Source organism: Piliocolobus tephrosceles, chromosome 5 (assembly GCF_002776525.5).
Source record: "Piliocolobus tephrosceles isolate RC106 chromosome 5, ASM277652v3, whole genome shotgun sequence".
Lineage (NCBI taxonomy): Eukaryota > Metazoa > Chordata > Mammalia > Primates > Cercopithecidae > Piliocolobus > Piliocolobus tephrosceles.
The window spans coordinates 90,462,914-90,488,895 of NC_045438.1; the positions used below are offsets into that span (position 1 = coordinate 90,462,914).

Genomic DNA, 25,982 nt, shown 5'->3' on the forward strand with positions numbered 1-25,982 from the left:
TATTGCCTAAGTTTTGTGGGGTTGCTGCTATTGCTGTCACTTGCCAAGTGTAATCAGTGAGTTTACTAGTCGAACCACAAACACATAGTATTAACCAAGTTCTAAAGATTTAAAAAGTGAAAAGAGATAAGGGACTGCTGTAAAGTCTTTGTCATTTTCCTATGAAGTGCCAGCCAAAAAGGCATTTTTCTAAGAGGGAAAAAAAATACTTGGGAACTTAAACTCTTTGGCAGTGCTTAAGCTTTTCCTGAACTCCTTCATTAGAAGAACTCTGTGGCATGGCACCTACTGAATACGTTTATGGTGTTTTCATGGCATTTACACTCATCCTTAGCTCTCACAGAGCTTTCTTCAGTAACCAGGTCTTTTGGGACAGCAGACAGGAAGAAGGATAATTATGAAGAAAGCCAAGTTCACAAAATTGCTGAGATAATTTAACTTCTTACATGGCCAAACCCACATAAGATGAAGTCATTTGCATGCTGCCTAGGACATGCGTTTTCCATAAACCCTACCACTGACTCATGGTGCTTAGTCATCAACATTCTAATGTCCCCACCTGTAAAACAAAGATAATGGTATCAGTCACATGGAGAGTGATGAGATGAAACTGCTTTTAGGGGACTTTGACCTTGTCAGTAAGTGAAATCCACATAACTGTGTTCTTTAGCAGAAAGGTGTTTTATTAAAGAAGCATATGGACAAGCAACTATCTGAAATGTTTTCAGAGCTTCTCTGGTGTTACATGCATAGTAAATATTTTCTTTAACTTAGATGAAAAATGTGAGTAATACTTTTACATACTGTTATGAAACTGCTCTCTTTGTGTTATGTTACATAATGGTTTCCTTTTAGTTTTGTGATTCTGCCATTTTCTGGTGAATTATTGATATTTAAGTAATTCTCCTGCTAAGACCACAGCATTTAAATGGAAGCTTCCACTCTGGCATTTGCAATTCTCCTTACCCTGAGTTTTAATTTTTCTACAGCACTTCTCTTTCTCTTTCAATATACTTTATAATTAATTTATTGATTGATTACATTAAATGTTTGTTGTTATCGTCCCCCACTGGAATATAATTTCTAGGCGTTTACACAGTTCTGTTTTGATTAATAACATATCCCCAGTATTTAGAACATGTCCTGACATAGAGTATTGGTTAAATAGTTCCACTGAATAAATGAAGTACTTGTTTGGATTCCAGCTTCCACTCAGTTTCGGCAACTTAGAGCTGAAATCTGACTCAGGCTTTTGAACTAATCTGGCCCTAAATGCATCCACCAACACTTTCTTTCTTCCCTCTTATCATCCTGGCTTCCTTCCATCTGTCTGTTCTCAGCTTCCTGTCTATTTAGGATTTACTCTTTCCATTGCCACCAGGAACAGTGGGAAGAGACTCTCTCTCTCTCATTTGCTTGGTTTTGACGCTTGCTTTTAGCTATTAGTTGTGATTCTCTGACTAAGTGCTACTATAATCTGGTGAATCATTTACCTGAAGAAGAATTATAGAGGCGCAATCAGTAAGTACAAAATGACTGCCAGTGCATCATGGGGGGAACTTATGTATGGATGTTGGAATTGATAGTCCCTGGGACAGTGTGTTACAAAGGGCCCTTCTGGCGTCTGATTATCTTTCAACAAGAAAAGCATGCATACCGATCGATGTTATTATGTGGCCTTTTAAACTTTCAATTCATTTCAGATGTGGCTAAAAGTAATGTGTCATCCAGAGTTTGTTCGCCTGTTGGATGATTCATTCATTGATCTTCCAAACAAACAGATGGTGGATAGGGGAGAAGACAGTGGAAAAAGAAAGGAAAGAAAGAAACAAAAGGGGAAACAATGTTGACATGAAGATGTCTATTTTGTGATTTTTTTTAATCTCTTAAAAACTAGAAATGACCATCTTGGTTTTTTCTGTGAAAAATTCAAGCTAGTAATACCATAAACTTGAAGTAAGTTCCATGGTTTAACTGAAATATCTGCAGTTTATTGTTTGTTTTATGGTTGTTTTCATCTAAATGAAGATGATATTTATATAGGACAGTGAGGCTAGAATATAAGTAATACATTGGATCTGATGACTCTGGTTGAAAATATTAAACATTTGGGATAAAAAGGGATCACATCATGAATGGTTCTTTACTTTGTACTCAAAAGAGTCAGGCCATAAAATTTATTGCATGTTTTATAGAAAGCCAAAAATAGTGTGTGTTTTTTGTCAAGACACTTCTTTGTGATTCATTCAACAAACATGACACTACCTTCCAAGTACAAGGCACCGTGCCTAGGGCTACAGCAGGAGAGGGAGATAGGATGATGAAAGCTACAATTTCTATGTGCCTGTTTCTTTCAAAAATTATTTTTAAGCCTCACTAAACTCTTCAATGCAGGTATTATGTTTATTTTCTAAGTACAAAAACTGAAGATGAGAAAAGTTAAGTAATTATTCCAAAACCACATAGCCTATATGTGGCAGAAGCAGTATTCAAAACAGTGGCACTACATCTATGGTATTTTGACCAAGCCACCTTCAAAATATTCACAACCCAGAAGAGACAATCTCTCTCTCATTTGCTCAACTTCTCTCTGTCTCTGACTCAATCACACACACACACACACACACACACACACACACACACACACACCTAGAATATAAGGGAAGATGTAATACATAAATAAATAAAAGGGGGGCAAATACTCACTTATTTGATGATTTTGAGTATGTAGATTTGAAGGGCTTCCTTAAATGCCTGGACATCTGACTGAGTACAGTAGCTCATGCTTATAATCCCAGTACTTTGGGAGGCCAAGGCAGGAGGCTCACTTGAGCTCAGGAGTTTGAGACCAGCCTGGGTAGCATAGTGAGACCCTGTCTCTACAAAAAAATTAAAAATGAGCCAGGCATGGTAGTACACGCTTGTAATCTCAGCTACTCGAGAAGCTAAGGTAGGAGTATTGTTTGAGCCTGGGAGATTGAGCTGCAAACAGCACTCTAGCCTGGGCTACAGAACAAGACCCTGTCTCAAAAAAAAAAAAAAAAAAAAAAAAAGCCTGGACATTTGCCAACGTTTCACATTGTTGTCTGGTTATTCAATGACATGCATGTATTCACAACTATCCACGTCTACTTTGTGCACTTGCGAAGTACTGAGATGCTGGCATACAAACATACCTAAGACGTACTGTTACCTTTGAGTCTTAGTTTTATGCAAGACAGTGATATATAAAAAAAAGTTATAGTATTGGTCAATTATCCAATTCTTTTGAAAATATACCAGGTAGAAAAAGTAACTGCCACTTTCAACGGAATAAAGAAGGTACAGTTGGTGGTTAAAATGCCGTAAGCCTGTATGGAAAGGAAAGTGGGGCTTAAGTAGTACAATGAGGCTTAACTGAGGACAAATATATTCCATTCCATTTTCCTATTCTTCCCTTTCGAAGGATTGCTTTGAAGCTCTGTCTCCCTCATAGTGTTCATATTTTGCATCCCCTGGAAAAATATTTTTTTCAGAGTTTACAGATGGCAATTAGATGACAGGGTTATGGAAAATAATTATTTAAAACGGCATAGAACTTTGAAATCCTTAGAGAAAAGTCACTGCATGGCTATACAAATCATGGATGGCGGCTACACTGCAGTCACTCCGCTCAATATAGCAAACTACTAGTTTGCATTTCCAAAGTAATATGTAGTTGAGGGAATGGCAAATACTCTGTCAAATACCAGGAACAATCATATTTCACTGGAAATAATGTCAATTTAAAATATCTTATGATTTTAGAGAAATGTGAAAAGATATACATCTTAGAATTGGTGAAGTAGGGTGTAGATTCAATAAAGTTCTCCAACAAAATAGAACCGACAGGATGTGTATATATATAGAAAGAAAGATTTGTTTTAAGGAAATAGCCCATGTGACTGTTGAGGTTGGCAAATCCAAAATGCAGGGTAGTTTGGCAGGCTGGAGACCCAGGAAAGAGCTGCAATTTGAGTCCAAAGGCAGTCTCCTGTCAGAATTCCCTCTTCCTCTGAGGAGGTCAGGCTTTTTCTTTTAAGACCTTCATCTGATTGGATGCGGCCCACTCACATCATGAGGGGTAATCTGTTTCACTCAAAGTCAACTGACTTAAAAGTTAATCTCATGTAAGAATATCTTTATAGAAACATCTAGAATAATGTTTGAACAAATATCTAGGTATAGTGTCTAGCCAAGTCGACATAAAATTAACCATCATGGCGGGCATGGTGGCTCATGCCTGTAATTCCAGCACTTTGGGAAGCCAAGGCAGGCAGATCACAAAGTCAAAATATCTAGACCATCCTGGCCAACATGGCGAAACCCCATCTCTACTAAAAATACAAAAATTAGCTGTGCATGGTAGTGTGCACCTGTAGTTCCAGCTGCTTGTGAGACTGAGGCAGGAGAATCGCTTGAACCCAGGAGGCAGAGGTTGCAGTGAGCCGAAATCATGTCACTGCACTCCAGCCTGGAGACAGAGCGAGACTCCATCTTAAAACAAACAAAGAAACAAACAAAAAACAATTAGCCACCACAGGGTGACATCAGGAAGTATGGGGAGAGTCTCTTCACTGTCAGAAATATTAGTACTAGAAGTCACTCTGAAATAGAGTCCAGAGACCAGACGGGACAGAACAGCGCGCACTTTGCTCTGTCTCCCAAGGCTTCCGTAGGGGTTGGAGTTCATTGTCTCTGATCTCTTCAGGCCCTTCCCTCAGAGAGAAACATCTGTAACACACCAAACCCAGACCTTACAGCACTACTGTGGTGTGGTATAAAGGGGAAAAGTCTCTATCCTTTTCTCCACATCGCTAAAGTTTATATTTTTCTGTTTTCCTAACTTAATAGAGGCCAGACACCCAAGGGGAGGTTGGGAGATGTAGAGAGAAATCACATATGCTTCAAATATATGAAATACAGTATTTTTCTAAGTTTCAGTTATCTCTTCTTAGTTGGAACTTGTGTAAGTGGACAGATGAAGGGTGGGGGGTAGGGGTGGAGAAAGAGAAATTGTGGGGGAGGAGAAGCTCAGACTCAACACTGTCTCCACCCACCCTCCTGTCAGATTGCACTTCAACCTTAACCCTAATCTCATTCTCCCACCACTGAGCCTCTCTCCAAGCTCTCCTGGATCCACTGCTCTTCCTCTTGCTAATGCTGCTAAGTCTGTTGTTGGAAACAGCAATTCCCTGTTAAATATTACCTACATTCAGTATCTTTCCTTCTAGCCTATTGCACAATCCTTGAACCACTGACTCATACTTGCTTTACATAAGTATATATATTTTGGTTAAAATCATAGACTTTGAAGTCACCAAATTTCTGCTTCACCTCTTGTGTTCAGTTCTCTCATCCACAAAATTGTGATAATGACAGTTCTTATGCAACAGGTTAGTTAGGAAGAGTAAATGAAACGGGATAAGGAAAATCCTTAGTACAGGGCCTGGCAAGAAATGAGCTCCCAATAGTTGTTTGGTATTATCATTCTCTTTTATCTGACATAGTTTCCCCCATGAGATCACAATGCTGATTATTTGCAAACTGAACTGGTACACAGAATACAAAGATGAAGCAGTAGGGTCCCTGCTTCTGGCCAGCTCCAGGGATAATTGGAGTGATACTATGATAAGCTTCTGTTCGTTTTCTTCCATGTTGATCTCAGCCACATTGAGGTAGAGGTCAACTATCTATGTGGTGAGGGTTACAACAATGATATAATGATAATCCAGGTAGCCTCTTGGCTTAATGTGGCCCATGGACATGTTTTGTGTGGCAAAGGGTTTTTGGTTTTTGTTTTGTTTTCAATAAAGCAGCATGCCTTTAGACAGGGCCAGTGCTCTCTCCAGCCACTCTCTATTGCCTTGTAACCATCACATCACACATTCACACATATTTACCTGTCCATCCACCTCATTGTCCTTGAAACTGTGACCCCCTACTATACATCATAAAGAGATATAATAAAGGTTTCAAAGCAGTGAATGGTTCAATGTTCCTCACTCTTAAAAACATAACAAACAGCATAGTTAAAAAATAAGTCCTATTTAGGAAATGAGGTAAGAAGTGAAAACCTAATCATTTGCTCATCTTAAGCATTCTCAAATTTGCATATATGTGTATTCTTTCTTTCTTATTTTTTAAAATTATACTTTAAGTTCTGGGGTACATGTGCACAACGTGCAGATTTGTTACATAGGTATACATGTGCCATGTTGGTTCGCTGCACCCATCAACTCGTCATTTGCAGTAGGTATTTCTCCTAATGCTATCCCTCCCCTAGCTCCCCGTTCCCTGACAGGCCCCAGTGTGTGATATTCCCTTCCCTGTGTCCATGTGTTCTCATTGTTCAACTTCCACTTATGAGTGAGAACATGCTGTGTTTGGTTTTCTCTTCTTGTGTTACTTTGCTGAGAATGATGCTTTCCAGTTTCATGTATGTCCCTGCAAAGGACAGGAACTCATCATTTTTTATGGCTGCATAGTATTCCATGGTGTATATGTGCCACATTTTCTTTATCCAGTCTATCATTAATGGACATTTGGGTTCGTTCCAAGACTTTGCTATTGTGAACAGTGCTGCAATAAACATATGTGTGCATGTGTCTTTATAGTAGAATGATTTATAATCCTTTGGGTATATATGCAGTAATGGGTTTGCTGGATTAAATGGTATTTTTAGTTCTAGATCCTTGAAGAATCACCACACTGTCTTCCACAATGATTGAACCAATTTACACTCCCATGAACAGTGTAAAAGTGTTCCTATTTCTCCACATCCTCTCCAGCATCTGTTGTTACCTGACTTTTTAATGACTACCATTCTAACTGGCATGAGATGGTATCTCATTGTGGTTTTGATTTGCATTTCTCTAATGACCAGTGATGATGAACATTTTTTCATATGTTTGTTGGCTGCATAAATGTCTTCTTTTGAGAAGTGTCTGTTCATATCCTTCACCCATTTTTTTATGGGGTTGTTTGTTTTTTTCTTGCAAATTTGTTTAACTTCTGTGTAGATTCTGGATATTAGCTCTTTGTCAGATGGACAAATTGCAAAATTTTTCTTCTAATCTGTAGGTTGCCTGTTCACTCTGATGATAGTTTCTTTTGCTGTACAGAAGCTCCTTAGTTTGATTAGATCCCATTTGTCAATTTTGGCTTTTGTTGCCATTGCTTTTGGTGTTTTAGTCATGAAGTCTTTGCCCAGGCCTATGTCCTAAATGGTATTGCCTAGGTTTTCTTCTAGGGTTTTTATGGTTTTAAGTTTTACATTTAAGTCTTTAATCCATCTTGAGTTGATTTTTGTATAAGGTATAAGGAAGGGATCCAGTTTCAGCTTTCTTATGTGTATTATTTTAAGGGATTGTATGTGTTCCGAGTCCAAGGAAATCCCTAGTAAAAGTAATGGGAGCCTTTGGATAGTGTGAGTTGGAATTTAACCTCACTCCCATTGAGGGTCTCCCTTTAGGGCTTCCTAGGAGTCCCCCAGGGTGTCTCACAAGTGCTTAGACATAGATCCTATATGACACACGATAGCATGTGTCACTTTCTACTTTCTGCCCCAGTGCCCTTAAGCAAAGGTCATGTCAATAAAGCTGCATGAAATAGCCTCCTTCTGGTCCCTCCATAAGCTTCGTTTTCTAGTATATGTGCTGCTGAAGCAAGCACCATAAGCTTCCTTTTCCAAATGCGGTGCCTCTGTCAGCTGACATCAGCATCTCTTTGGGACATCAATACCTATGCAGATGCTGAAACCACTCCAAGATACACCAGTGCCACTTCCCTGCCAGGCACATTACCTCTGCGCCCACATTTCCTCTGAATACTGCAACCTGTGTGTTTGGGCATGAATGTGCTCAAGTCATCCAGGTACCAAAACTGTGTGCTATCTTCCTCACAGATATGGAGTAATCACCACCTCCCACAGCCACTTTTGTGTCACTGGCTGGCACGTAGGCATCACCAGAGCATTTTCTAAGCTCCAGTGCTTTACAGAGTGAAGGAAACCCTTCTAGGTTTTCTCAAAACACCTCTGCTCTCTAACACCTAGCTGTTTGTGTGTGATGTCAGATCCAAGAGATAGACACCATGCAGCACTCAGAACTGAGTGATCCTCAGATACCTGAAGTTTAGCTGGGTCAAGTTTATTTGCCTGATTCTCCTTTCCCACAGGATGAATTTTTCCTTCAGAGGCGACTCTTTGATTTAATTAGAGTTCTACTGGTCCTGTCCCATCAGGGTCCTAAGTGCCCACGTGTACAACAGAATATTCAGAAACATAAGTGCACATATGTGTAACAGAATACTCAGAAGAAATAAAATTTAAATCCTCTTATAGGCTGGAACATCTTTGGGTAGATTCCCTTAGTCTGAGAAGAACCACCTGGATGTATTGCATGCAGAGCTAATACTCCAGTTCAAGGACAGCATATAATGGGACTTAATTGAGCCAGACCTGGATCCAGCTCTATAGATGGATAGAGTCCCCATACCCCTCTGTGAAACTCAGTGCCCTTAAGAGATTGGAGATTACAAGGTACATATTCTGGAAAAGTACTTGCTACACAGGGGCTTGTGGGGTGGAAACCCTTCAGGTCCCAGTTCTTCCACTTTGTTATTCAGTTTTAAAAACATATCCATGGGACTGGCAGTAACCTCTATTGAGGTGAGATGGGAAGAAAAGACTAAAGAACTCCTCTGAAATTAGTCACCAAACAATAGTCCAGGGAAGCTGGAAGGAAATAGATCCATACTGGCTTTGTAGATTGCACCCAGAATGGGGTTTGTGAAAGTGGCAACTGGCTCTGGGATGTTCAGAATGGTACTGGGATCTCCTCTAACCCACCTCTAGGGTGCCACCACATGCTTTGGAGGAAGCGGCTGCTTCTGAATGACAGGCAATGGCTAACACTCAGCACTGTACACTTGGCAGCTGGGCCAATTTTGAGTGTAAGCTTACTGCTGGGGGAGAGTATGTCCTCCTTCCCACTGGAATTCTGTGTCTTGGTAAGTTTTCAACAAATGAGTGAGTAGAACTTGGATTAAAGTGTCTTGGTTTTGGCAGTCAATCTGCACTTCGGCAAAAATGAAGTGAAATAGGGCATATTGCCCCCAACAACTCCATCATGCACATGATGACAGCTTCTGTGAAAGGTGCCAAGATTACTCAGCTTCAGAACAAGGCAGAGGTAGCTCACAATAGCTTTACACTCAGTAACATGAAAAGGTAAGGTTTTACGCAGCACTATTCATAATAGCCAAAAGCTAAAGACAACCCAAATGTCCATCAGCAGATTAATGGATAAAAATGTGGTATGTAAATGATGAGAACTTATGAACACAAAGAAGGGAACAGCAAACACTGGGGTTTACTTTAGGGTGGAGGGTGGGAGGAAGGAGAGTAGCAGAAAAGATAACTATGTGGTACTGGGCTTAATACCTTGTTGATGAAATTATTTGTACAACAAACCCCTGTGACACGAGTTAACCTATAACAAACCTACGCATGTACCCTGAACCTAAAATACATGTTTAAAAAAAATGTCATATGTACATACAATGGAATACTATTCGGCCTCAAAAAGGAACAAAATTCTGATACATGCTATATAATGAACAAACCAAAATGACGTTATGCCGAGTGAACTATCACAAAAGAACAAATACGGTATTATTTCACTTATGTGAGGTACCTAGAGTAGTCAAATTCATAGGGACAGAAAGTAGAGTGGTGGTTACCTGGAGCTGGGGGCAGAAGGGAATAGGGAATTATTGGTTAATGGTTAACAGATTCTGTTTGTGATGATGAAGTTCTTGAAATAGACAGTGACGATGGTTGGAAACAATATGAATGTACTTAATGCCATTGGATATAGATAAAATCTATATTTTACCACAAAAGAATTTTAAAGAAGTAAGGTGTTAGAGGTTGGATTGGTGGATAACTGCATTTATTGCTACTCTGATCTTATGGGAGCTAGAAATCTATGGAACTTGAATATTAAAGCAAATCTGATCTTATTTTTATTTACAAGTTAGTGATGTCAGGAGAATTCTGTATTACAAAAATCTGATGTCCAAAAATACGAACAGAAATGAGTATCCTTTAATTTGAGAGGTGTCGTCAAGCCTTTAAATTATTTATTTTAGATGGATCCCCATCCATGTACCTTTGCTCAACTGTCCTCATACCAGGTAAGGTTCAAAATCCAAATATAACTACACCTAGGAATTGACTGCGAACCATGTCCTCCAAATTGTTTCTCCCAGCGGTACTGTGTGGAACTTTGAGGCTTCTTATTTCCATACTCAGTTCCCCTTCCACACCAAGCCCGTTGCCCAATCCTTATGTTGTACTGGGAATATGAACTGTGTGGGGATTTTGTTAACATGCAGCTTCTGATTCAATAGGACTGCGGAGGGGCTTAGACTGCATTTCTCACAAACTCCAAGGGAGCATGCCAGTCTGAGAAACACCTTTTGAGCAGCAAGGCTCTGGTCATGCTCCCTTTTGTGTCCGATCTGTGGGTCTTTTTCTTTCACTGGAACACATGCCACCTTGAAGGCCGAAACTGAGACTCACAACTGTGCATCTCTTCCAGCTTCCAGCATGATGCTGTATGCAGACATAGGAGCCCACGATACTTGTGCAATGATTAGCTTCAAATTACAAAAATAAACAGCAAATATAGAAAGAAAAGAGGAAGAAAAAATATTAATTAGAAAATAAAAATGGAAAAACTGTGAATAGTGTATGATATCCCAGATGAATAGACTTTCGTAAGTAAAAGAAATGAGCTTTATAATACTTCAGTGCTCACATGGCCTTGATTAAAAAGTTTAATACTCAGGAAAATATGTAGGAAAAAGTACAGATGATTTTCTTATTAGGCTGACAAATAGCATCTTTGAAAGGAATTTTATCTTTCAAATTTCAAAAAGGCTTGTCTCATTGCACACATGAAAATCAAACCGATTCTTGCCCGTCCAATTTAATTTCCAAGGATTCTGTGTGTGGGGGCACCATATAATAATTCCACATTATTTATCATAGTGCTTTGTCCTTAAGCAACTATTAACAATTCCTCAGCACCGCTGATGTTCTTTGGAATAAGTTTATGTAATAGGCCTCAGGAAATAAATACAATCTTAGAGTGTAAGCAAATCAGTTAACATAATAAAAAGTAATCATGAGTGAAACTGATCCGTGTTGATGTATAAAATAAATTTTATGCTAAATAGTATACAAGGCTGCTGATGAGAAATATCTTGAAGTAGGTTGTGAATTTTAAGTTTGCACAAGTTTTGCTTTTTCAGCATAAAAATGTATTTCATTCTGTGATCTTCCTGTGATGCTAATTCTTCTGAGATCACAATTTTTTCTTGTATTATTCTGTGGGCAGATTAATTTCTCAATATGTGCTAATCTACAATTAAGATGCTTACATCTTCCCCTGCACAGATCTCTTCCATTTTCTGTAGCACAAAGTGAAGTATAATATTCATTCTTGTACATCAGACAGGTCTTTCTGATGTTGCTTTCTTCACAGGCACCACTAACAAAAGTAGAAGCCCTCATTCATCCCTGTGGTTGCCATATGGAGAATGTTCAGTCCAACCGAACTACTTAAAGCAGATCTGAAGACCAGACCGCCTCCCTCCCTGATAGTTTATTATGCCTTGATCTCTGTAAATTGGAGGCCATAAATCTGACAGCAGCATTACAGCCTCTGAATTGAATGTATAATTTCATTTATAAACTCATGTTCTCCATTTCAAGAATTGTAACAAACCAAGTGTGTGCTAATTTTCTAACATGAATTAGTTTTTTGGTTAGTTTGAAAATTGACATGGCTTGAGGCTATAATAGATATGAATTCTTAAACATTGGTTTCTTTAATCTGCTAGTTCTCATCTCTCTCTCGCTATTTATTTGAAAGGCTTTGAAGTTTCTTATTACAAATTACATGAAACATTGATTAACCCCATAGATTTATTTGGGTGCTTTTGTTATTAGATATTTTGCAGAGACCCACAGAGGCAGAAGGGCAAAAATTCTGTAATTAATCAGGATTGCCTGGCTCTGTAGCTACAGTGCCAGTGAATTGGTTCCCAGTAGGAGAGTTAATAGAAAAACATTCAATTTTAAAATGGCCTGGATGCATCAAAGGGATTAAGCTGTAATGCGTTTAATCCCTGTAACTCAAACAAAGAGAAAATTTTCCTGAGCAATGAACTGCGTGATGCGTTTGTGGGGCAGCAAATGATAATTGTGGAACATCAGCTAAATAGCCAACTTTGTAGCCCAGCCATTTCGCATGGCACAGCCAGAGTGACAACCCAGGGGATTTAGCAGTTTTTAAATGCCAGCATTTGAATAAAACTAAAATGGGTGCTATTTTGGAAAGTCCTAGTCTCAGGAATTCCCAAGCTATCAGAGATCCTACTGACAAGCCTTTAGGTTAAAACTCCAAGGCAGAAATGGCAATTATGTGGTACACAGGCCACAACATCCCCCAATACAGGGCCCATAACAGACATTCCTATTCCCTCATAGCACCCTTTCCCACCAAAGAGTGTATCAAATTTGATCCACTTGCCATCCTTGTTCCAGGTCTTTTTCAAAAAGAAAAATAACATGAATTATTTAATCTCCATGATCAAATTTCTCAGTTTCCGAACATCTGGTGAGGATGTCAAATAGCGTATAGATACAACTCAACGTGTATATGTTGTTAATAACCTGCATTTATTTTGTTTTGGATGGCTTCTGAGTATTGTCTCCTAATTCAACTTTTTCTTTTGAGAAAATTGTAAATACACATGCAATGGTAAGAAATAGGCCAGGCGTGGTGCCTCAGTGCTTTGGGAGGCCATGGTGGGAGGATCCCTTGAAGCCAGGAGTTCAAGATCAGCCTGGGACCCTCCACCTCCACCATCTCTACTGGAAAAAAAAAAAAAAAAAAAAAAAAGGAAGAGGTAATCAAGAGTACAGAAATATCCCATGTATTCATTTCCCAGTGTCTCACGATGTTAATATTTTGCAGCACTGGAGCACATTTTACAAATAAGCTATTGACATCGATAGAGTCAAGAAATAAAACATTTCCATCACTTCGAAGATCTCTTATGTTGCCTATTACAGCCACAGCCATTTCCTAACTGGCCGCATCTTCTCCTTAACCCCTGGCAAAGACTAATCTGTTCTCCATTTCTATAATTTTGTCATTTCAAGAATGTTACAAAAATGGAATCATGCAATATATAACTTTCTCTGACTGGATTTTTTTCACTCAAGATTAATTCACTGGAGATTCATCCATATTTTTCTGCCTGGAAAATATACTTGTTTGTTTTTTATTGCTGAGTAGTATTCTGTGGTATAGATGCACTGGAGTTTGTTTCACCTTTCACCTGTTGAAGGGTAACTGGATTTTTTTCCAGGTTTAGGCTATTATGAATAAAGCCACTATAAAAATTTGGGTACAGGATTTTGGTGTGAACATAACTCTTTGTTTCTCTGGGGGAAAAAATGTGCCCAGGAGTACAATCTCTAGGCCACATGGTAATTGCTTGTTTAATTTTTAAAGAAACTGCCAAAATGCTTTGTAGAGCAGCCATAGCAGTTTAAATCCCAAGCAGCTGATCTGTCCAGTTTCTCTGTATCCTTGCCAGCATTTGGTGTTGTCACTATTTTTTATTTAAGCCATTCTGATAGGTGTGCAGTGATACCTCATTGTGGTTTTTATTTGTATTTCTCTACTGGTTATTGATACTGAACATTTTCTTCATGTGCTTATCTGCCATCTATATATCCTCCTCAATAAAATGTCTTTTCATGTCTTTTGTCCATTTTATAACAATATTTTTTGTTGCTGGATTTTCAGAGTTTTTTTAAGTTAACGTATCTTTTAGATGCTAGTCCCTTGTCAGGTATATGATGTGCAATTATTTTTTTCCCAGTCTGTAGCATGTCTTTTCAGTCTCTTAACAGAGTCTTACATGAAGCAAAAATGTGTAATTTTGATGAAGTTCAATTTAACAGTTTTGTTTTATGTGCTTTTGGTTTTAAGTCTAAGAATTATTTGCCCTATTAGATCCTGAAAATGTTCTCCAAATTTTTTTCTAAACATTTTATAGATTTATACTTTACAGTGAAGACTGTGATTCAATTTTATTTAATTTTTATATAAGATATCAGACTTAAGTCTAAGTTGATTTCCTCCTCTTCCCTCTTCCCCTTCTGCCTCCTCTTTCTCCACCTCCCTGACTCCTTGTCTTCTTGTTGTCTATGGATGCCCAATTGCCTGATACCATGTATTTATAAGGCTACCTTTCCTCTTTTGAAGTGTTTTTGTAACTTCATTAAATATCAGCTGGAAATATTTGTATAGGTCTATTTCTAGGTTCTGTTTTAATGATCTGTATGTCTAGCCCTACACAAATACAATAGGATTGACTACTGTGGCTGTAAGTCTTGAAATCAGGTAGACTGGTTCTTCCCACTTTTTTCTTATTTTTCAAAGTGATTTTAGCTGTGCTAGTGCCAGTACCTTTCCACACAAATTCTAGAATTCTTTTGTCCATATCTATAAAAATATTACTTGAATTTTGAAAGGAATGATATTAACCATATATCAGTTTTGGAGAGAATTGACATCTTGACTATGTTCAGTCTTCTCATCTATGAGCATGATATATTTCTCTATTTATTGAAATCTTCTTTAATTATTGTTGTGTAGTTTTCAGCATATCGATACTGTATGTGTATTGTTGGATTTATACCTATTTCTTTTTTTTTTTTTTGAGCAATTGTAAATGGTATTGTATTTTTAATTTAGGTGTCTGTATGTCCTTTGCCAGTATATAGAAATACAATTGATTTTTATATGTTTACCTTGTATCCTGTGACCTTACTAGACTCACTTATTAGCTCTTGTAGTCTTTTTGTGAATTCCTTAAGATTTTCAATATAGATCAAGATATTATGTTCAAATAAAGACAGTGTTATTTCTTCCTTCTTCACATGTATGACTTTTATTTCTTTTTCTTATCTTATTGCATTGATTAGAACTTCCAGTATTATGTTGAAATAAGTGTAGTTAGAGTATACATCCTTTTCTTGATAATAGGGGGAAAGCATTCAGTGTTTTACTATTAAGTATAGTATTAGCTCTCAATTTTTTGTAGATGCTCTTAAGCTGATGAAAGTTCCCCTCTATTCTTATTTTTCTGAGATTTTTTATTATAAATGAGTGTGGAATTTTGTCAAGTTGGTACAATTATGCAATTTTTCTTAGCTTGTTATGATGGATTACAGTGATTGATTTTTAAATATTGAGCTAGACTTTCATCCCTGGAATAAATGCCACTTGGTTAAAGTATGTAATTCTTTTTATATGTTGTTGATTTTTCTGCTAATATTTTGTAAAGTATTTTTGCATATATATTCATAAGCAATATTGCTCTTTGTTTTTTTCTTTAATTGTGTATTGTCTTTGTATGGTTTTTGGTATCAGGATAACACTAACCTCATAACATGAACTGGGAAGTGTTCCTTTATTTTCTATTTTCTAGAAGAGGTTGTGTAAAATTGGTTTTAATTCTTGTACATAAGTTTGGTAGAATTCTCCAGTAAAAACACCTGGGCCTAGAGATTTTGGGGGGAAATTTTTAAATTATGAATTCAGTTTCTTTTATCCTTTAACTGGTACATTTATATTTAAAATAATTATTGATATGTTATAACTTAACTATGTCATTTTGGTTTTATTTTTTGTTTGTTTTTCATTTATGTTTTCTTTTTCCTGCCTTTCCATGGATTACTTGAGCAATTTTTATATATTTTTTTTATTTATAGTGTTTTTGAATGTATCTTTTGGTATAACTTAAAAGACTTTTTGTATAACTCTAGCTATTTCATTATGTATATATTCATAACATCACAATCTACTGATACTGTCATTTTACCAGTTTGGGTGAAGTACAGAAATCTTACCTCCTTTTAAATCCCTTTATCCTCCCCCCATTTATAATATAATTGCCTTAAATATTAATATTTTCTCTACATTCATTTATGCTCCAAGGTTCTTTCTTTCAGTGTTTCCTTTCTGTTTAGGCAAACATTTAACTATAATTTTAGGGTAGATCTGATGATAACAAACTCTCAGGCTTTTTAAATCTGAAAATGTCTTGAGTTTGCCTTCATTCCTGAAAGATATTTTTGCTGGTTATGGGATGCTAGATTGATGATGATTTTCTTTCAGCATTTTTTATATATTGTGCCACCTTTGCTGGCCTCTGTGGTTTCTGATGAAAAATTCATTGTCATTTTAATTATTTTCTCCACAGATAAAGTGTTGTTTTTCTCAGACTGTTTTCAAGATTTTTTCTTTATTTTTGGTTTTCAAAAGTGTAATTATTGTGTGTCTTAGAGTGAATTTTTTGGCTTTATTTTGTTTATGGCTTGCTAAGCTTTGTGAATTTGTAAGTTTATGCTTCTTGTCAAATTTGAGAACTTTTCAGCCATTATTACTTCAAGTTCTTTTCAGCACCACTTTCCTTCTCCTCTCCCTGTATAATTCCAGTGACACAAGTGTAGATATTATGTTGTAGTCCCACAAGCTCCTGAGACTCTGTTTATTTTATCAGTGTGTTTTTTTCTTTGATATTTTATAGTGGGTAATTTCTATTCCTTTATCTTCCTATCCACTGGTTCTCTGTTTATTTTCTCTGTCCTCTCCATTCTTATTTTAAAGTCCATCTACTTAGCTTTTTATTTCAGTTGTTATTTTATTTTTTTAGTTCTTTTGCATTTGATTTTTCTTTATCTCTTCTTTCTTTGCCCAGGCTTTCTAATTTATCATTTATTTGAAACACATTTGTAATTGATTACTGGAGTATTTTCATAAAAGCAACTTTAAAATCTTTGTCAGGAGATTCTAACATCTTTGTCTTCTTGGTGATGGGTTCTACTGATTGTCTCTTTTAATTTGAGAACTTCTTGGTTATTTGTAGAGTGAGTGATATTTTTATTGAAGTCTGGACATTTTCAGAATTCAGTTGTAAGACTCTCAATCTTACAGCATAAATCTTCTGTTTTAGCTGTTTTTTTCTTTTTTTATCAGACACTGTTCCAACAGAGAGATCATGCTTTATTATTGTCAGGTGGAGGTAAGAAGTTCAGGCTTTCCTTTCATCCTCTATTGACACTGGAGTCCTCATTATTGCCAAGGGGAGATGGAAGTTGCCACTCCCCATGGTGTTGGTGGCCTTGTTAGCACTGGACGATGGTGAAAGGACTGACTCTCCACTTATGCCTCCTTTGACACCATCCCAATGGAGAAAGGACTAATTCATTATTACTAGGTGGGAGTGGCAGTCCAGGCTTTACACTTGGTCTCCATGGATGCTGTGTGGGTTTGGGAGCTCATTACATGCTGGTGGGGATGAAAGCCCAGCTCCATATTTTACCCTCTCTGACTCCATCCTGGTGGAGATATTGGGGTGCCTTGGTATAGCCTCAGGAGGGCAGAAGTCTAGGCCGTCATTTGACCTCTCTGGCACAGATAAAGTGGTGCTATGATTTTTTTTTTTTTTTTTTCTGATGAGTGGCTGGAGTAGAACAGACTGTGTAAAAAAGTTTTCTTTCTTTCTAAGTTGCCTTTTTTGGTCCTCTGGCTAGAGAGAGCAAACATTTTTTTTTTTTTTTCCTCCTACACCCATTGATTGGCATTTCTTGGTGGTTGATATTTTCAGCTTCTAGTCTGGGATATATGTGAAACAAAAAGAAAATCCAGTGATCTCACCACTGTGCTATTTTTTGGGTCTTCATTTCCATAGCCAGTCTTCCTCCTTCTCTCCACTATTCAGAGTCTTATTATGTTTGTTCTCTATCGACTACCAATGACTTTTAGTCGTACTTAGTGAAAGTAAGAGGGCAAAGTGTATCTACTCCAACTTCCCAGGAACAGCAGTCCATGTCCATCTTTTTATTCAATAGGACATTTTAGAAAATATCCTGTGGTATTTTATTATAAGCAAAGCAATCATTACGCATAGAATCTGAGAATGTTGTTTTCAAAAATGCCCAGAGGCCCAAATAACATTTGGACATAACTCAGATATTAAAATCTTGTTAGGAAAGCTGCTGCTATGTTATAAAACAGAGATCTCTAGCTCTCCCCTACAATAGAAGACATACCATCTTCTCTTGCATGTTGTTCATTCTGTGAACCTGCTCACTAGTTTTGAGACAAACCGTAGATGACTACCAGATTTTTTGTTTTGTTTTGGTTTGGTTTTTAGCTGAGGTCCTTTGTGTGTTTAAGCACCCGGAATGCCCTCTTGGCTCATGAGAACTGAGGGTTATAATAAAACTACTTACATAAAGTTGTTCATGACTTACTAAGTTACACTTCCAGTGATATTTGCATTTTAAATGAGGCACACCACAAAAAGAGCAATGTTCAAAGAACGGACCTCATACAATATGTTTTCCATCATCAGTATGGGATATTTTCTGAGAAAGAAGAACATATTTACCAGAATTTTTAAAATTATGAGAAATCACAGTTATAATTCACATTTAAGTCAAGCCCTATGTGGTGGTATAGAATTTTTTTTCAAAGATGTTACTGTTAGTAAATATCTTTACTTTCTGTGTATATTCATGAAGATTTTCTATGTGAAAAATGTGTGTGTGTGTGAGTATGAGCATATTGGATTCTGCTTGATTCAAACAATTCAGCCTAGAGCACAAGAAGAGAAATTCGTTGTTCAGGGGATCATGGTGATCCTGGCTGTTCCCAACTTGAAAGAGTTTCTTCTGTTCATGGAAGCCCAGCACAGCAAATAAGAGTGTGGCTCTAGGTTCAGTGAAGCCTGGGTCAAATTCCTACTCTTCCTTTCAGTGGTAATATTGCTTCAGTAACTTTCTAAACCTCAATTTCTTCATCTGTTAATTAGACATTATAATATTATCTATCTCATGTATGATAATTCATGTAAATCACTCAGCATATTAATACACACATGGCACAGACTTAATAAATGTTAGGTATTTAGAGTTAGTCTTTGAATTACTAAGATGATGTTCCCCTCACAGGGACAGATATGTTGCTCTGTGGATAGGGCATCCATGTTGTATTGCCTTCCTGGAAAAAGGCTCTATAAGGATAAATGGCTGGAAACCTTGAATGACATGAGAGAAGCTTGTGATCTTGCTTGTGGACCAAGTCCATCTGCTTGTGTACCTATCACCTCTTAACTTCTGCAAAGGTTGAATTAGAGCACACACATCTTTATGTTTTTGAAAATCTTGGGCTATCATAAAATATGTCTTGCTTCTCTCTCTTGTAATCACACCATCATTATTTTAAATCATTACAAAATGAGAGATGCGTGGTGATGCACACATCAAAATCTACCTCGGAGAGTAGTTTATAGCAGTGGAAGGGGTGCCTGAATTGCAATAATTTTTCTTGAGCTGGTAATTTTGCAATTATAGGTTAATTTGTCAAGATGCAAGTCATGTTTAAGTTATTTGAAAATAAAGCAGGATTATTGCTTTAGCCACACCCTGTGCTTACAGGAAAAGATGTACTTAAATTTTTAATGTCCCCATTGCCAAATCCTTGATATCAGATAAACTTAGTCATGGCCTCAGCAAACTGGGTTAATCTGGGCTACAAAGTCAGTAATATAGTGTTTCATTCACAGCTAGAATTGTAATAAAACAAACAAACAAAAAAAATTCTGAGCATGTGCAGGACCCTACAATGCCTATGAGTGAGGGATGGCTCACAGTGTCCTTCCTGGACAGAGTGAGGTCACAGTGAAGAGTGCAGCAAGACCAATCTATGCGGACCCTCCCCATACCCGCTGCCAACCCTACTTAGCCTGGCTTGAGTCTCTCCGAATTATTAGTGGTCCAACAACTCCACAGTTGAGCATTTTGCTACCTCAGTTAGCTGAGCTCATCACAGGACTAAATAACAAGTAGTATTTAGAAGACACTAAATGTATGTTGAGTTGGATTTAATGAAGTTAAGTGGAAGAGAAACTAATGTTATTTCCTTCTGACAGAAGGAGAAAGGTGGGGGGCATTCCCATTTTTTGAAGACCTACCATGTGACAAGAAGAAGGGTGTAGTACACAGTTGGCACAATGGATGTGTTATGGCAAAGAATAGCATCACATAAGGAGTTTGTACTTGTCATCACCCCAAGCCTGGGCCACTTCCCTGGAGAATTACCATGACTCTAGCAATGTGATTCTTTAAATCTATTGAGGAGAGAAGCAAGAGGGAGGGTTGTGGAAGGAGGAAACTGGCCTTCATTGAGTACCTGCTGTGTGGCCAGAACCCTGCTCAATAGTTTACATAGATTCACATCATATTTTGTCAGCACCCTTCAAGCCAAGCTCTGAAGTGCAGAGGTACCCCATTAGCACCCCCAGCCCAAGAGAGTATCAACGTCTGATAGAATAATGTTATTTTTCCAAAGAACTTCCATTTTGATGGTGACCAAAGGGTGATATAAAGGTTTGAGGCCACAAACTCTAACGGAGCAATATTTCTGTATTTCTCTCTCTCTCTCTCTGTCTCTCTCTCTCTCCTTACCTACTGAGGGAAGGGAGGGAGACACAGAGAGATAGAGGGAGTAGAGATAGAAGAGGAAGAGTGAGAACTCAGAGGACTGGAGTGTCCTCACTGTATGAGGCTTAACTCTGAGTACCCACATTGTTGATCTTACCATCTTGCCCTGAGAATAATATTTGACAAGAAAATGTTATGGAGAAAACCTGTGGTGTAGTATACTGAATCAAAGTAGATGCTGGTTATTTGTACTTAACATTATCTTTCTTTCTTTTTTTTTTTTTTTGAGACGGAGTCTCGCTTTGTCACCCAGGCAGTGTGCAGTGGCGCGATCTCGGCTCACTGCAAGCTCCACCTCCCGAGTTCACGCCATTCTCCTACCTCAGCCTCCGAGTAGCTGGGACTACAGGCACGCACCACCATGTCCGGCTAATTTTTTGTATTTTTAGTAGAGACGGGGTTTCACCGTGTTAGCCACGATAGTCTCGATCTCCTGACCTTGTGATCCGCCCGCCTTGGCCTCCCAAAGTGCTGGGATTACAGGCGTAAGCCACCGCGCCCGGCCAACATTATCTTTCTTTATTACTCGGTCCACTTTTTTCCTTTTCTTTTCTACATTCCGTTATTTTTATGAGGCTTATGCTGACACAGTCTGTCAGAATACTCCCCTTATCCTACTCCAAAGTAACACATCAATTTGGGCTTTGTTTTTCCCATTTACACCCATGCCGATGCTGTTGTTAGGATGGTAGTCAGCGCACTTGGGTGAGTATACACTGTATGAGTATCTAGTGTAGTATCTAGTGTAGTAAATGTAGGTTTCATTTATAGCAGTATGTTTCAGTTTCAACTTCTTATAAGGCTATTAGCATTTAATTGCCTAAGTTGGTTATTTATATGATGATACTACCAGGACCCAAGAGAAGACCTCAATTAAGTTTCCAGGCCTGAAAACTTTCAAAAATACTCTCCTGGACCTGGGGACTCTCCCTCTAGCAGAAATTTAGCCCCTCAGGGACTGCCCGTGCCAATGCCACATTACGGAGGGAGGGTAGGTGGACTGATTCTGGTTCTGAGGCCTGGTGCATTTTTTTCTATACCCATCCTCCTAGAATTACTTCTGAAGTCAAGCCTTCTCAGTTTGGGTCAGTTCCCCTTCCTATCACGTTTTTTAATATTGTGCCAATCTTCTTCAGAAGATGGGAGTACCTTGTTTGTCAGATTGTGTTTTATTCTTCTTGATCTCCTCAGCACCTAGTATAGGCTTGATCCAAGTAGGTATCCAGTAAAAGGAATGAATACATGAATGAGAGAAGAAATTACATGAATTTTTAAAGAATAAATAACAAGACAATCTTTACCAATCTCTGCTTAGACACATCCAGATAAGAGTTCTCAATAGCTCCATAAGTCAACTCTTCCATTTTAGAATTGTTATAATGCTCCTCATTTGGAGGCAAATATGGATGCTCCATAACTGGCACCATTTTCCTCCTTGTTTACCCCTTTGATAGAATAGAGACATGGATGCTTCTTATATGCTTATAGACATGAAGCTCCTGATTCAGTTTACCTTTTATGCAGACTAAACATCAACCTTTCCTCATAGGATGTGATTTTCAGACCCTTCATCATTCCTTGTCCCACTTTTCTCATTTATCACATTCTCTACTTAAAATGTAGTACCAGACCCTGAATACAGTTCTTAGACATGGCCTGACCAGTGACCTGGGTATTCTTATTGTCTACATCTGTCTGCCATCCTGTTACCTACTGCACTGTCAAGGAACTCGTCTTAGCCAAATGAACTTCCTTCCTTCTTCTATTGTGCTTCTACTCGGAATCCCTTCCTAACTTTTCTACCATGAGAAACTAGTTAGAAGAAAACTTGAGCACACCATTTCACCTATGAAAGACAGGTTCAAGGGGTTTCAGCAGGTCGCCAATTCCTCCTTGCATTCTCTCTCAGGGCTCCATCCTGTTGGTCCTCTCTGCCTGAAGTCAATGATGCTTCCTAAAAAAATAATCTAACCCCAAATGCATAGCTCATAATAGTACCATCCCTTTGATAAATGAAAATAAGAGATGAAGAAAGCATTGGTCATCTTTTTATGCTTTTGGACAAGATGCTTATCATCCTTGTCCCATCCCACTATGTCTTATGCTGTCCTGACCCTGACAGTGGGTCAAAAAAAAAAAAAAAAAAAAAAAAAACAAACCAAACAAAAAAAAAATCACATGAGATTGCTTTACTCTGCCCAATCTTCTTAGCATTTCCTAATTCCTCCCCACCTTGAGCCATGTGATGTCTTCTATTCCCAAGATGAGATTTGCAAGAGGTGTGGAAGCAGGCACCATACATAGTAGTCTAGAGATCATGCCTGGCATTCATCTGAGCGTTTAATGCCTATTAACATAGTCCAAGATTATGTTGGTTTCTTGGCCTACCTTTTTACAATGTAGGCTCTTTATTGAGCTGTGGCCATGAAAAACCTCCTTTCTATGCTTGTGCAAATTGCATTTAAGGCACAAATTCAGGTTAAAATTTTATCTTTTTGCCTAACATACCTTGTTAATAATTAAAAAGTCTTGGATTTATCTCTGGCAATAATATGGATCTAATTTGTAAACAAAGTTTTAATTTTATATTTAATATGAGTTGATGAAATGTGTGTACAGTCAGCCTTCTATATCTGTGGGTTCTGCATCCATGGAGTTGATCAACCATAGATCTAAAATATTTAAAAAATATTGTGTCTGTACTGAAAATGTACAGAGTCTTGTCATCATTCCCTAAACAATATAGTGTAACTATTCACATAGCATTTACACTGTATTAGGTTTTTTTTTTTTCGTAATCTAGACATGAATTAAACGAAGAATGTACATAGGTTATATGTAAATATGATACCTTTTTATATCAGAGCCTTGAGCGTTAGGGATTTTGGTATTGGGAGAGAGGTCTTGAAACCAAAATCCTGTGGATTTTGAGGAATAACTGTACTTAAAAAACTCCAACCCATTTTCTTCTATTTGTTTTTACTTTGTTAACAATTTCTAATGTTATTGCTTTGTGATCACATTGTATACAGTGTAACTTATTTTTTAGATATTTTGTTTTCTTTGTGTGTAGGATGATATTATTGTAAGTTGTAAATGAGTGCTTGAAAAAAAAGATGTACTGTTTTGGCTACAGAGTTTGCTATATTTATCTACTTACACTTATTAATGATCTTATTCAGATCTGTGTCTTTAGTTCCTTGTTTTCTTATTTGAACCGTCAAAGACTGTGTGGTAAATTCTGTTATTCCAATAACATTATATTTCTGCTGATTTCTCCTTGAATTTCTAAAGTTTTTGATTTATATATTTTGATCTTGACTCTTCAACTCATAGTTTTGTGACTATTATATATTTCCTGTAGATTATTTTCTCATTAATTGATATACAATGTGCTTCTTGACCTTCTTACTACTTCTATTATTATTGTTGTCTTGAATTCTGATATTTCTTACTCCAATATTCCAAATGTTATTTGCCCTTAGCTGATGCTTTATTTTTTAACTATCCTCTCACCTTAAATAGACTTTATTTTGATGGCTGTCTTCCATAAAGTTGGATTTAATTTTTTTGACTCAACTTGAAGTTATTATTTCTAATACAAATGTTTAAACAATTTACATTTTCTGTCATAATTAAAGTACATTTGTTTATTTCTGCCACCATTTTAGGTTATCTGTTTTATATAGGTCTTGCTATTTCTTTTCTTTTGAAAAGGTGGATAAGTTTGCCTAAATGAAAACTGTGTTTATATATGTCAAAAATCAAAACATTTAAAAAAAATAAAAAGTGATTAACTGGGAAAAATATTTACAATATATGTACTGGCAAAAGATTTATACTCTTAATCTTTTAGGAGCTCTTTCAAATAATTTGAAATTATAGATAAAGGCCAATTGAATTATGGGAAAAGTTTACAAACAGACAATCCTTTAACAAGGAAAAACAAATGTTCAATAAATATTTTAAAATACTCAAACTCACAGGTCAGAAAGGAAGCATAAATCAAAGTAATGAATCGTTAGCATTTTGAACTTATCACAGTGGTAACCTTCTTCTTCATAATATCTGAAGTTTGTGGATTTGAGTTAAATGAATAGTTTCCTAAGCAAAATAAATACATTGAAGGATAACGTATCAAAACCCATGATATACGCACATTCTGTTTTCTCCAGAAAATTCACAAATTTATCATTAAAAACAAAATTATTTTAGAAATATACACAGACGTGTACAATGATGCTAATCATTGATATTTAAAATGGTAAAATATTAATGACAAAAGTAAAATTTGGTTAAATTATAATAAATTCATAAGATGCAACCAAGTTTCAGAGGAACGTTGAATAGTCATAAAATATTTTGTTTGAATGACATGTTAAAAAGTTTGTGTATAATATAAAACCAATTTGTGGTAGTGCCTATATTTGTATATACATATATACACATACACTTTGAAATTGAAAAAAAAAAAATGAGACAGGCTGGAAAGATATAAACCCGTTGTCATCACTGGAATTTGGGGTGATTTTCATTTTTTTCTTATAATTTTTAAGATTTTTCATATTCTCAAGAAAGAATATATTTTCTTTGTAGTCATAAAAGAAAGAATATATTTCTAAAAATTGAGCAGAGCCATGGGAAAGCACTAGAAACTGACTATTAGACTGATACACAACAACCTTCAGTGTGGTGCTTAAACAGCCATGAGCCACCCTGACTGCACAAATCATGCTCGCAGGATAATCAAGAGAGAGTTTGTGGAATTCCTCTCAGAATCAACTTCATTTTGGTTACCAGGAACCAACTGAGGCCATTTTAGCTTAGGACTGGTTGTTGGTATTCATAAATTTCTTTTTAAATAACAATCTCTTTTAATATATGAGGTCCTAATATAATAATAATAGCCATAATTCATTTGAACCTCTACTGTGTGCTTTATATACATTATCGCATATAATTCTCACAACCATCACCTGTCTTTCGGTCTTGCGCTCTTTTCACTATATCCATGTAATCAACTACAAGATTGTTTTGAATGTTTATGTTACTCTTCTTAGAAAAAATCAAAATATCTTGTAGGGATATGAAATTCATTTCCTATCAAATGAGATCTTTACCCAGGTTGTGCCACAGAAACCATCCAGGCCTTTATTTATGTGGCTGATGCAGGTTCAGAAACAGCCTTATGGCTACCATGGGCAAGGGCGTCTGTGGCAAGAGAAGTGGCACTTTTGGTGGCATATCAGGTGGTGCTATCAGCCTGTCCTAGCCAAGGCTAGGCAACTGTGTCCCAAATGAG

General features: G+C 37.1%; 1 protein-coding gene across 1 annotated transcript in view; it reads left to right on the top strand.

The window, feature by feature from the left end:
* The first annotated feature begins 684 nt into the window (after nt 1-684).
* LOC111549888 overlaps nt 685-25,982 on the top strand; it is a 94,074-nt gene continuing 68,776 nt past the window's right edge. The window contains exons 1-2 of the mRNA XM_023223078.1: nt 685-783; nt 10,174-10,218. Of these exons, the coding sequence (XP_023078846.1) occupies nt 775-783; nt 10,174-10,218 (54 nt within the window). The 5' untranslated portion in view covers nt 685-774. The remainder of the gene's footprint in view (nt 784-10,173; nt 10,219-25,982) is intronic.